Source organism: Colobus angolensis, unplaced genomic scaffold (assembly GCF_000951035.1).
Source record: "Colobus angolensis palliatus isolate OR3802 unplaced genomic scaffold, Cang.pa_1.0 Scaffold100, whole genome shotgun sequence".
NCBI classification, from domain to species: domain Eukaryota; kingdom Metazoa; phylum Chordata; class Mammalia; order Primates; family Cercopithecidae; genus Colobus; species Colobus angolensis.
In genome coordinates this window covers 8706844-8720473 of record NW_012110920.1, presented here as the reverse complement: position 1 = coordinate 8720473, position 13630 = coordinate 8706844, and the positions used below count along the sequence as shown (strand labels likewise).

The following is a 13630-nucleotide window of genomic DNA, read 5'->3' as shown; positions in this document are numbered from 1 at the left end:
TTCAGCTCTCAGCGTGTCCTCAACGTGACCCCACCCAGGTTCAGGGTACTGGAACCTGAGTGAGGAAGGCGTGTTCCGGGTAGAGTAGGTAGTGTGAGGGGCCAGAGTGCAAAGGTCAGAAGGCATTTGGTGGAAGCTGTGTGCAAAGAAGCCTGAGGGGAGGTCCTTCGATCTCGGTTACCTTGGCGATCTCTACCAGAGGGTTAGAGTTGCCAAGAGGCGCCTGCTGCCGCTTCCTTTCTCCCGCCCTCCCTTTGGTTTAGCTCCGCCCCCTGCTCCCACAGGTTAAAAGCAGACGCCGACGCGGTTGCCTAGTGACACTTTTCCCAAGATGCCTAGGGTATTGTTGTGTTCTTCTTAGCCAATCAGAGAGGCGAAGCGGGCCCACCGCCTGCCAATAGACTGCGAGATCAGGGCCCGCGACAGTTAAACGGGGCCGAAGGCAGGGGTGACGGGTTAGCGCTGCTCGGGGGCTTCTCCGTGCTGGTCCCTGAAGCTGCCGGTCCCGGTCCCTGGAGCCCCGCACTTAGGGGCCCAACCTGCGTGAGGCAGCGCGACTCGGGCGACTGGCCGGCCATGCCGTCCCGGGCTGAGGACTATGAAGTGTTATACACCATTGGCACAGGCTCCTATGGCCGCTGCCAGAAGATCCGGAGGAAGAGTGACGGCAAGGTGAGCGCGGGCTCTTCCCTGTGCCCGCCCCTGCTTAGGTTTCGTCGCCCCGGGGCGAGCGCCCTGCGCCACCGAAGGGAACCGAGAGGGCTGGGGGAGTGGGTGCCCGGAAGACTCAGCCGTCTTTACTGGGTCTGCATCTGACAGCCTGTCCTGGGTCGCTTAAAGGATGGGAGACCGCATCTTTTAATATACGTATTTCCATCTTTTCCCGTTTCTCTCCCCATTTCTCTCTTTCTCCTGCTTTGGGTTGCTAAGGACCTTCCATTGGTGAAACGTAGCTAACTCCTGAGCTGTTTTTAGAGCTCTAAGAGTGGCCCTCTCAGACACAAGAAAGGGGCAGGACCACCAGAACCCGAAGCTTTGTATCTGCAGTCAGACTTTCTCAAAATACCCATTATTCGGATTATTGGATTCATGTTTCCCAATGTATGTAGGTAGACCTTTTACAGAAAGTAAAAGGAAACTGCCTGGCTGCTTTACCAAGATGTCTTATCCTGGGAGAACATGACGGGGGTAGAATGGGGCAGGGACTTTGACCACCTCTACCCCAATTTTGACTAAAGTACCTTTTTGCCAACTTCCCACTAACCAACTGAGGGTAGGGGTTGGGGGAGACCTCATGTGCCTCATTCCCTTTTATCTCCCTACAGCATCATTTACTGCTTAGAAATTGGAAGAAGATTATGGAAGTAAACTCCCAGTTCCTTAAGTTCATTGAACTAAAGTAGATAATGACCTTGATTGTAGGATATAATTAAAAGGGAGGTGATTTTTTAAATCTTGGAACTTTCATTCTTTGTTTTTGAGCGTAATGAGTTCATTCATACCTTGGAAATTCTTATTTTAGATATTAGTTTGGAAAGAACTTGACTATGGCTCCATGACAGAAACTGAGAAACAGATGCTTGTTTCTGAAGTGAATTTGCTTCGTGAACTGAAGCATCCAAATATCGTTCGTTACTATGATCGAATTATTGACCGGACCAACACAACACTGTACATTGTAATGGAATATTGTGAAGGAGGGGATCTGGCTAGTGTAATTACAAAGGGAACCAAGGAAAGGTAAGCGTAATCTTTTAAAAATGTAAGCTGAAATTAGGTCTACTTTCATTTATTTTAAGCATCTTGTTTTAGGATCAGTAATATGGAAGAGTGTACTTGTATTTGTTTGGTAGGTCCATAGTACTTTAGAAAATTCCCGGTGAATCAACACCCATGTTTTATGTCAAAATAACAATGTATAGGCTGAGTGTGGTGGCTCACACCTGTAATCCCAACACTTTGGAAGGCCGATGCAGGAGGATCACTTGAGCCCAGGATTTCAGCACCAGCCTGGGCAACATAGTAGCACCCTGTTTCTACAAAAATTAGCCAGGTATGGTGACATGTGCCTGTAGTCCAAGCTACTTGGGAGGCTGAGGCAAGAGGATTGCTTGAGCCTGGGAGGTCGAGGCTGTAGTGAGCCATGATCGTGCCACTGCATTCCAGCCAGGGTGACAGAGCAAGGCTCTGTCTCAAAAAATATAAATAAACAAATAAACAAATAAATAATTTATTTCCCTATTAGTACACTGGATAATTTATATCATCCCATCTTGGCAATGATTTTTTTTTTTTTTTTAGAAGTTATATGCTGTATAACTGCTTTGGTTTCAGGCAATACTTAGATGAAGAGTTTGTTCTTCGAGTGATGACTCAGTTGACTCTGGCCCTGAAGGAATGCCACAGACGAAGTGATGGTGGTCATACTGTATTGCATCGGGATCTGAAACCAGCCAATGTTTTCCTGGATGGCAAGCAAAACGTCAAGCTTGGAGACTTTGGGCTAGCTAGAATATTAAACCACGACACGAGTTTTGCAAAAACATTTGTTGGCACACCTTATTACATGTCTCCTGTAAGTATTTCAGAATTTAGATACTTTTTAAAACATCTTTTATTTTTGTTTTTTTGTTTGTTTTTGAGACAGAGTCTCGCTCTGTCACCCAGGCTGGAGTGGAGTGGTACGATCTCGGCTCACTGCAACCTCTGCCTCCCGGGTTCAAAGGATTCTCTTGCATCAGCCTCCCGAGTAGAGTAGCTGGGACTACAGGTGCATGTCACCATGCCCGGCTAATTTTTGTATGTTTAGTAGAGACAGGGTTTCATCATGTTGGCCAGGGTCACAACTCCTGACCTCAAGCAATCTGCCCACCTCAGCCTCCCAAATTGTTGGGATTATAGGCGTGAGCCACAGGCATGAGCCACCGCTCCCAGCCAAAACATCTTTTAATGTTAAGCATTCTGAAGCAGGGAAATTGAGTTTTCTGTTGGTTTGTTTAGTAATATCTAGTAGCCAAGAATTGAAAATACTATTATATTTTTCCACATGGATCACCAGACCAATAAAGTCTCTATCAGTTTTTGTTTGCTTCATGAGTTATGTGCAATAATGTAAGTACGATGAAGACATTTTCCTAGTCTAAGGTTTGCACTGTTTGTCATCTCTCACTGGGTTCAATTTTTTGAGCATTCATGCAAATTAAAGCATATTCAGTTCAAGCTTTTATGGAATGACTACAATGCATTAAACTCAAGGATTACAAAAATGAAATGGATTTTGTCCCTGCCCTCAAGAGCTATTTCCAATGTGTAGGTCCTGGTCATCTGCATCAGACTCACTTGGAGTGTTTGTTTAAAATGCAGAGTTCTGGGTGCCAAACCAAACCCAAATCCATCGAGTGAATTTCGATCTCTGGGTAGGTTCTTGAACTCTGTTTTGTTTTTTTTTTCCTTCAATATTGTACTTTTTATTTTAGACTTTGCATTTTAACAGACTCTGTAAATGATTCTTGTGCATGCAGAATCAGAGCTCAGGAAGTTTGCTCACTCAGATAGCATGTTTTTACAATGTAACTTTTTGTACGTGTTATTTTTTTGTTGCCTTTTCCTGAAATATCTTGCTGAATCCACTCACCAATTACCTCTATTGCTGGATATTTTGTTTCCAAAATGTTTTACCATTCTTAGAAGTACTGTTCTGCATAGCTTTGTATGAATTATTCTTTCTTTCTTTTTGGTTATTTCCTTGACATGCTGCTCATAAAATGAAATTGCTGGGGTAAAAGGTATAAACAGTTTATGGCTGCTGTTAGATATTGCCTGACGGCTTTTAAAAAGTTTAAGTCAATTGTGATAGCCGTAATGTGTTAGTATATGACATCTGAACAGATAACGATGAAGAAATATTTGTTAGTATTTTAGTAGTTCACCTTTCTAGGATTTTCCAGATCTTTATAACTTATGTTAACAGATCTGACTGTAGTATCAAACTTTGTAAATTAATGATTTTGGTTTTGACTAAGAATGGCCAGAACAGTACCATTTTCTCACTGTATCAAATTCCAAATAGAATGTTTTTAACATAAAGGACAATTATCCAGAAGTGGTTCTTGGAAAGCTTGAAACCTATTCTTTTGTTCCTTTTCCCTCCTGCCCTTGTAATTAGAGTGGTTCATCTTCCCTAAGGCACTGATGGTCAAAAAGTGGCATCAGACTCACCAGTTGGACTCTAAAACACTAACTAGCCACTAGAGATTGCTTCTATTCCCTCTGTTAAGAATAAGAGCTCTGGTGGACTGTTGTTACTGTAGATGTGGAAGAAAGGCAAACAATAAAATAATAGGTAATGATAATATTAGTTACTACTGTGATTTATGCAGTGGACTAAGAAAAAATATAAATGGGTAATTCAATTAACTATTTATGTCTATATCCATTTAAATGTGGACTAGATACATATTTTGATTATTCTTAAATTTTCTCTAGTTCTTTTAAAATGGTGTTTCTTAATTTGCCTTGAGAGTAGAAGTCTGTCATATTCACCTCTGAATTGTCAGTGCCTGGTCTATACTAAGCACTTTCATTTGTGAATGAAAAATGAGTGAACGAATTATATATGACAGTGTATTGGGACAACAGCATTGCCTTTTTTTTCCATTATAAATTTCAAGATAAAGTATAAGCTAAAAACTTTGAAGTTTTTACCTCAGGAGTAATTTAATGTGTTTTATAATATAAGTTTCAAAACAAAATAAACTCTTAAGAGTGTTAACACCTTCCACTTTCTTACCCATTTTCCCTGTATAGGAACAAATGAATCGTATGTCCTACAATGAGAAATCAGATATCTGGTCACTGGGCTGTTTGCTGTATGAATTATGTGCATTAATGTAAGTATGATGAAGACAGATTCCTAGACTAAGGTTGGTACTGTTTGTCACATTTCACTGGGTCTAGTTTTTTGAGCATCCACACTAATGAAAGTATATTCAAGTCTGAAAGAATTGTACCTTGGCTAAAATTAAGGTAGATGGACAGGCTAAAAGAAACTACTCACAAATTAAAACTGTAAGCCATGAGGCTGGGTCTTGACTGTTCAAGTGTCTTGGCTGGTTAGGTGCTTTCCTGTTAAATTGACACTTAGCTCAAGGGAGAACACATAGGTCAGGCAGGTAAGGTAAAGCTACTGTAAGGATGTGGAAGAAATGAAACAAGACCAGGATAGAGATCTGGGGATCTTTAGAGCAGGGAAGAGCTCCAGTTCTTTTCCTTTGTTCTTTTCGTTTTTTTCCCTTTGAAACTATTCTGTAGAGCAGTGATTCTCAACCAGGGATAAGAGAAGCAAATTTGCCTTTTGCGGGGCATTTGACAATGTTTGGATAAATTTTTAGTTATCACAGCTGGGGAGTGCTCCTGGCATCTAGAGGTACAGGGCAGCGAGGCTACAAAATACCTATAATGCACAGGACAGCCCCCCACAACAAAGAATTATATGACCTCAAATGTCAATAGTGCCAAGGTTGGGAAACTTACTTATAAGAAGAAAATCCCACAAGTAGAAACTTAAATACAAACTGGAGCTTAAACTGTGCTTTTGATTTAGTTCCTATTGTATATTTTCGTTTTTACAATTTGAAAATGTCTTCGTCGTCTTTTCCTTCTTCTTTTTTAATCCCAGGCCTCCATTTACAGCTTTTAGCCAGAAAGAACTCGCTGGGAAAATCAGAGAAGGCAAATTCAGGCGAATTCCATACCGTTACTCTGATGAATTGAATGGAATTATTACGAGGATGTTAAACTTAAAGGTAAAGATGATAAGATGGTATATTGTCTGTTTCTAGCTGTCAGTTAAGTGTTGGAACATACATTCTCTCTTATAGATCAATGGAGACTGAGGAAACATTAAATATAGTTTCTTAGCTAAATATACTGTGTTAACACAAGTGAAAACATATGTAAATTTGGCAAATTGCACATCCTTGCTGGCCCACCTTCTGCGCTTTCTTTATTTCTCCGCCCACTCTGCCATGGTAACAGATGGGTTGGTAGCAAGGAAAGATTGCAGAAAGAATTCAAATCCTCGTTCCCCTTGTCCCTGCCTAGCTCACAGTGGCAGGTGGTAAGGGAAGGGGCCAGAGATAAGACTTTATTACTCTGCCTCTAGCTCTAATTGAGAGATTAGAGACCAGAAAAAGGGGAGGGGTGATGGAGGGTGGAGGGAGGACAGCTAAAAAGCAGAGGGAAAATCAATAAAGAGATCATGTGGAAAAACTCTGGCTATAGAATGGGGAAGGACATGTTCTGGGGATCAGGCTGACAGAAGAAGGAAAATGCTGCAGCATCACAGACAAGGATATAGATGAAATGACAGGATTGAGAGTCAGTGAGAGAGTATCTTGCTAAATGTAGTTTAGAGATGCAAGGACAGTACTTCCCCTAAAACAGACTCTAGCAGTGCTACCAAGCATCAGCACAAGATGTACCAATCTTCAGGGATTGAACCTTCTTAGAAAGGTGAAAAGGGGAAAAGGGGAAAAAGGTAAGTTAACATCTGCATTACCTTGTGGACCCAGAATCTCGTGGGTTAAAACCACCAGTGAACTTATTTTTCCAAGTGTTTAAGACCTAGCCATAAAGGAGTCCTTTCTTTTGTCTTGGAAATACATATATGTCCTTTTATTTTAACTGCTGTCTTAGGAGAACTCTTCTGTTACGCAATCTGATTATATACTGCGTATTTTTTTCCCCAGGATTACCATCGACCTTCTGTTGAAGAAATTCTCGAGAACCCTTTAATAGCAGATTTGGTTGCAGAAGAGCAAAGAAGAAATCTTGAGAGAAGAGGGCGACAATTAGGAGAGCCAGAAAAATTGCAGGATTCCAGCCCTGTATTAAGTGAGCTGAAACTAAAGGAAATTCAGTTACAGGAGCGAGAGCGAGCTCTCAAAGCAAGAGAAGAAAGATTGGAGCGTAAGTCTGAATGGGGGTCAAAGCAAAGGAGAACTACCAAGTGGGTTATTTTGATGTGTCTGAATATCTCTTTGAGCAGAATATTTTATACATACAGATCTTATTAGAAGCTTTTAAAAATACTTGAGAAACCAAAATATGTATTGTAGATTTTTAATAATCAGGCTTGCTAACACCTTCATGTTGGACGTCTTTCTCTGAGATCAGTTGCTAGTTATATAATATTGGGCCTTAACTGTGATGGCCCTAACATGATAGCCTTATACTTTATTGTAGAGTTACTTTTTTCCTTTTCATCTCGACTATGAATACCCTAATGTTTTCCCACTGTAAAGGAAGGTCTTAAAATTGCTGCTTTCCATAATAAAAACCACGACTTTTGTCTTTTGAAATGGCCACGCCAACAGAATTTCAGGTCTAAAACCCTACAGTATGTAGATGGGATATGTTCAGGCAATTCTTTTCTTTTTTTTTAACTTTTTATTTTTGAAAATGAGATGTGGTCTCACTATATTGCCCAGGCTGGTCTTGAACTCCTGAGCTCAAGCAGTCCTCCCACCTTGCCTCCCAAAGTGCTGGAATTACAGATGTGACCTACCACACCTGGTCTGTTCAGGCAATTCAATAGAGAATCTAGATACAAGATATTTTAAGTCTGTAAATAATACTCTGGTGGGTATTAATGTTGACTTATGAGTATTAACTGATTAGGTGCTAATTTAGTTTTGATGTTGACAGTATGTCTACTCCACCAAGATGAGAGCTACTAGCAAGCATTTAGGATTATGCAAGTTCGCTACAGAGTGACGTTCTTCATTTTAACATCAGGAGATGAGAGATGGGTCACATTTGTAACCTGTCACCCTCATAACTCACCTGATTTTACTTCTGCAGCTTTATACCTAATCCAGGCTTTAAATAATGAAATACTATATAGTCCTGTGAGATATGCTTACTGTATAGGTACAACCTATATTTACTTAGAAACCTCTGTAAAAAATAAGAAAACTTTTTCTTATAACTTTCCCTAGTATTTCATAATTTCTTTTCTTTTTTTTTTTTTTTTTTTTTGAGATGGAATTTCACTCTTGTTGCCCAGGCTGGAGTACAGTGGCACCATCTTGGCTTATTGCAACCTCTACCTTCCAGGTTCAAGCAGCTCTCCTGCCTCAGCCTCCTGAGTAGCTGGGATTACAGGCGCCTGCCACCATACCTGGCTAATTTTTGTATTTTTTAATAGAGATGGGGTTTTGCCATGTTGACCCAGCTGGTCTTGAACTCCTGACCTCAGGTGATCCACCTGCCTTGGCCTCCCAAAGTGTTGGGATTATAGGCGTGAGCCACTTTGCCCAGCCATAATTTCATATAGCAACTGAAATCTGAATACTTTCTGAATTTTGGGCCATGAATAAATAGTAACCTTTGTTATTAATACTAATCCTATGAAGTACCACCTAACTGAATTGCGGTTTTTTTTTTCTTTTATTTGAATGTGGTCATTCAACCAGAAAAAAGAAGATTTTTGTACTGTGAGGCCAGATCATGCCCTGAAAATTAGCTGTTGCCTATCTTCAGTGAAGAGCAAAGATAGCTTTAGTTTTTTGTTTTCTCAATTGAGTTACTCCCATGAAAGATGACCAAAGGTTGAAGCTAACTTTGTATTTGTTTAAACAAGTCCTTTCAAGAAAATCTAAGATAAACATACAGCCTACTAAAACACTCAATTAAAAACTAACACAATCAGGTTGACTGAGGCATAGTGAGAATCCTTTCCCCAAACATTGCTTATCAGTATCAAGCATGCTAGTAGTGATAAAATTGCCAAATGTAAATTGTTTTTTAGTGAAGGTCACTTGTTAATTTTTTTTTCTTTGTCCATTCTCTTTTTAAAGAGAAAGAACAGGAGCTTTGTGTTCGTGAAAGACTAGCAGAGGACAAACTGGCTAGAGCAGAAAATCTGTTGAAGAATTACAGCTTGCTAAAGGAACAGAAGTTCCTATCTCTGGCAAGTAGTCCAGGTATGAGAATCAACTCAGTCAACAGAAGCTGGTGCTACAAATGAAGAAATGTGCACCAGTGTTGCTCCCAAAGTGGCTTAGGTAGCCCTTTTCATTTACAAAGTCTCACATTTTAAGATGGATTTCATTGAATATATGCATTTCAATGGAAACAAAATTCTGTTATAGCAATGATTTATTTCCTGGGTTCATAGACCTGAGGCAATGAGTCACAGAATTTCATGTTTGATTTTCTTAACCTTATCAAACCACATGTTTAGTAATTGATACTTATTATTATTATTATTATTTTTTCTCTGAGATGGAGTCTCGCTCTGTTGCCCAGGTGGGATTGCAGTGGCGTGATCTTGGCTCACTGCAAGCTCTGCCTCCCGGGTTCACGCCATTCTCCTGCCTCAGCCTCCCGAGTAGCTGGGACTACGGGTGCCCACCACCACGCCCGGCTAATTTTTTGTAATTTTAATATAGACGGGATTTCACTGTGTTAGCCAGGATGGTCTCGATCTCCTGACCTCATGATCTGCCCACCTCAGCCTCCCAATGAGCTGGGATTACAGGCATGAGCCACCATGCCCGGCTGATATTTATTTTTAAAAATTAGGGCATTTACAAAACTATTGTGTGTTTCAGATTTCAGAGAGATAAACTGCATTTCAAGTAAAAATCAAAATTTTAATACTGCCATGCCTCATCTTTCATAGAAAGCATGTCTTAAAAGTCATGATAAGCCACCTGCAGAATAGGCTGTCACGTTTAGATCTTTGCTAACTCCCTTTCAAGTTGAAACACATATTTGTGGAAGTTTTATTGTTTAATATCTACATATGTTCTTTGCATTTCCTTCTTTATTTAAAGTCTGGTATATAGATGTTCAGCTTTCTCAGGGTCCTGCCTTTGTGTGGCATTGTCCCTTCACTCTGCCGCACTGAGATGTGGTTATCGTATATACCAGTGAACCATTGTCTAACATTCTCCATTTTATAGAAACCTCTCTATCTAATTCAGTTGACTCTATGTAAAATGCAAACTGTGAAACATCTTTTTGCTTGATTTCTTTAGGACACAAGCTAACTGTTAAAAGTTGTTGATTTCAAAAATCGAGCATCTGAATTTTCAATAAAATTTAGAGTTTTTTTAACTCCCTTATTCCATGTAGGACAGCATATATGAAAGCTATTATTCTTATCTTTAATAAATTGAGATGTGATCAATTTAGTGAGCATTGGCAGCATTTTGTAAATGGAACAGACAAAAAACCCTACTTAAGTTAGATTGACGATCACAATTACTTTGTAGTGAACAAGTGATGGAAAGAAATGAAACTACTGATAGGAGTAAATGAAACAAGGATTGTATGAAACTTTGGCTTCATCTGTGTTAAGATACCTTCTTTTTTCTCAATATTGCCATCTACCATTTCAATATTATAAACATATTTATTTTGGCTTTTCGTAGATTCCACACTGTCATCCATAAAGACAAAGTATACTTAAATCATGATTAGGGTGATAAAATGAGGAGAAAATTATACCTGGATGAATTTCATGCATCAAACCCATTGCAGGAAATTACTTAAGACCGTGTTGGGGATGGCTCTTCAATTAAAGAGTTTATTTACATTTGCCCTGATAGTCTTTGAGCAAAAGATGAAAATAGCTAAGTAAGCATGATGTGTTTTACTTTATAGGATACACAGATAAGTATGGGAATCTACTTATATGTGAATCATGGCAAATATTTAAAATGAGCCATAGGAATCAAGTATCCACTGGGGGAAGCAGACATTTTAGAGTATTGAGTGCTGAAAGTAGTGAACACATCAGAGCTATATAAGATAAGCATCATAGCAGTGGGGAGCAGGTACCATTCTGATCTCAGGACAGTTGGAAATATCTTCTCCCCATCCTTGGGCTATAAAATCCACACATGAGGAAGCCATCACAAGTGTATTGAAATCATCACAGCAAGCAGCAGTATCTTTTTTTAAAACTTAACTTTTCTTATTTGATGAAATAGTCATTATTCTATTTAATGGAAGAATTTAAAAAATTTTTTAAAAACACTTTTTTCTTTTTTTTTGAGACGGAGTCTCGCTCTGTGGCCCAGGCTGGAGTGCAGTGGCCGGACCTCAGCTCACTGCAAGCTCTGCCTCCCGGGTTTACGCCATTCTCCTGCCTCAGCCTCCCGAGTGGCTGGGACTACAGGCGCCTGCCACCTCGCCTGGCTAGTTTTTTTGTATTTTTTTTTTTTAGTAGAGACAGGGTTTCACCGTGTTAGCCAGGATGGTCTCGATCTCCTGACCTTGTGATCCGCCCGTCTCGGCCTCCCAAAGGGCTGGGATTACAGGCTTGAGCCACCGCGCCCGGCAACTATTCCCTTTTAAAATGTGGTGGAGCTCTTAACTAAACACTTTCGTTTCAAAGATAACTTTCTTCTCATCATATTCTTCCATCAGCTGCCTGCCATTTAGCTGAAGCTGTCTCTCAGTCTGCATCTTGTCCTGTTTATCTCACGTGGTATATGGCTGTTAAGAACAGTCTGCCTAACACCTCATTCTTTCTTCTAGAACGTGTTTATTTGTTGAGCGTATAGTATGTCATGTATCTTTTTTTAAAAGCATCTCTTAGCTTCTGATTGTTACAAACAAAGAATCTCTCCTTTTTCCTTTCTAGAAATCTTTTTTAATCACTCGAAAGAATTTCCATAATCCTTGACTTCAAATTGCTTCAAGTAATTGTGGAGATAAGACTTACACACAAACGTCTTGTCTGATTTTAAACCCTCACACACGCAAATCTGGGGATTTCCTGTAGGAACAGGCTTCAGCAGGCGGAGTAGCGCTGCTGCGCAGGCGCCAGCTCCTCGTTTATTATGCAGTGATATACAGCCCCCTAGTGGGTCTTTAAAGCAACATAGAGAAACGAAGCTGAGGGCAACGAAGTATGGCTTCGTTCATTCACCCATTCACGATGTACGAGTGCTGGGTGCCTGCTTTGTTCCAGGCACATTTTAGGTGCTGGGAATACTGCAGTAAATCAAACAAACAGCAACAAAATCAGATGCATTGGTTACTGGAGACTACGAAGATGAGGAGGAGAACAAATTTGGGATGAAGATCAGAAACTTGATTTTTGGCACATTAAGTTTGGTATGCTCATTAATCTTCAAGTAGCTTCTTTTAAAAATTAATTAGGTGCTGGCTGCAGTGGCTCACATCTGTAATCCCAGGACTTTGGGAGGCCGAGGTGGGTGGCTTACTTGAGGTCAGGAGTTTGAGACCAGCCTGGCCAACATGGTGAAACCCTATCTCTACTAAAACTACAAAAATTAGCCAGGAATGGTGGTCCGCACCTATAGTCCCAACTACTGGGGAGGCTGAGGCAGGAAAATCTGTTGAACTCGGGAGGCGGAGGTTGCAGTGAGCCAAGATGGCACCACTGCACTCCAGCCTGGGTGACAGAGCGAGACTCCATCTCAAAAGAAAAAAGAAAAAAGAAAATTAAAATTAATCAGGCCAGGCGCGGTGGCTCACGCCCGAAATCTCAGCATTTTGGGAGGCTAAGGTGCTTGAGCCTGGGAGTTCAATATAAGCCTGGGCAACTTAGTGAGACCTCATCTCTACAAAAAGTTAAAAAAAATGGCTAGGCATAGTGGTGTGCACCGGTGGTCCCAGCTACTCAGGAGGCTGAAGTGGGAGGATCGCTTTACACCCAGGAGGTTGAGACTGCAGTGAGCTGTGATCGTGCCACTGCACTCCAGCCTGGGCTATAGAGTGATACCCTGTCTCAAAAAATAATAATAATAGTAATCAGTGTCCCTATGGATATGTACAGAGTGCCTGTGGGATAAAATGCAAGTGCAAATGTTCTCTTATTTGAGATTTCACCAAATTTAAATGAAAACTGACAACATGAGCACAGTTAGCAAGAAAAGTGTGAAGACAGTGAATTAGACCGTAGGTGTGGGGAGAGTGGGTATAGAGAAGTTCAAGGGTTGGCCCCACTCTTATATAGCTGCTCATCTTCGTCCTCTGTTTAAATGGAATCATCTCAGTTTTTTGTTTTCTGCTTAATTCTTGCCACAATTTGTCACAGTGGAGTTTCTCTGTGTACTTAGGTTACATCCATCTCTTCCACCTACAGGATTATATATCTGTCCTGTTCACTGTGGTATCCTCAGCATCTGGCACCTGGCTGAGCCTCTATTTATACTTGTTGGAGGATGAATTTTCCATGTAATAAGTCAGACAAGATGGATGCGCATGAGAAGCTAGTAATATGGCCTAGTATAATTCTAAATGAGTAAAAACACAGTTGATTACTCTTAAGAGTAATTAGAAGATCATAGTGGGTTGAAGTCAATCAGGAAAAATTTCAGAGAAGAAACTGCGCATGAGCTGAGACTTAAAGGATGGATGGAATATGAAGGAAAAGGGAAAGAAATCATGGGAGAAGGGATGTTCCCTGTAACCTGTCCCTGTTTGACTCCCACATGCTCCTCATATCTCAGCGTCTCTTTCTATTCTGGGGTCTAGTGGTCTCTGCTAGGCTATCCTGCCCTCACTCATGATGTGGGCTAACTCTGGCCAATCTTTTAAGATTTGTCACATGATTCCTATGCCACCCTTTTTTTTTTTTTTTTTT

The 13630-nt window shown here is 40.6% G+C and overlaps 1 protein-coding gene across 2 annotated transcripts in view; it reads left to right on the top strand.

Moving 5' to 3' along the window:
* Positions 1-211: 211 nt before the first annotated feature.
* The window catches only part of NEK2 (NIMA-related kinase 2), a 24563-nt gene continuing 11144 nt past the window's right edge, over positions 212-13630 (top strand). For both annotated transcript variants that reach the window (XM_011938446.1, XM_011938443.1), the window contains exons 1-7: positions 212-672; positions 1523-1740; positions 2335-2575; positions 4807-4889; positions 5678-5804; positions 6750-6969; positions 8862-8987. In XM_011938446.1, coding sequence (XP_011793836.1) covers positions 577-672; positions 1523-1740; positions 2335-2575; positions 4807-4889; positions 5678-5804; positions 6750-6969; positions 8862-8987 — 1111 coding nt within the window. In that variant the 5' untranslated portion in view covers positions 212-576. The remainder of the gene's footprint in view (positions 673-1522; positions 1741-2334; positions 2576-4806; positions 4890-5677; positions 5805-6749; positions 6970-8861; positions 8988-13630) is intronic.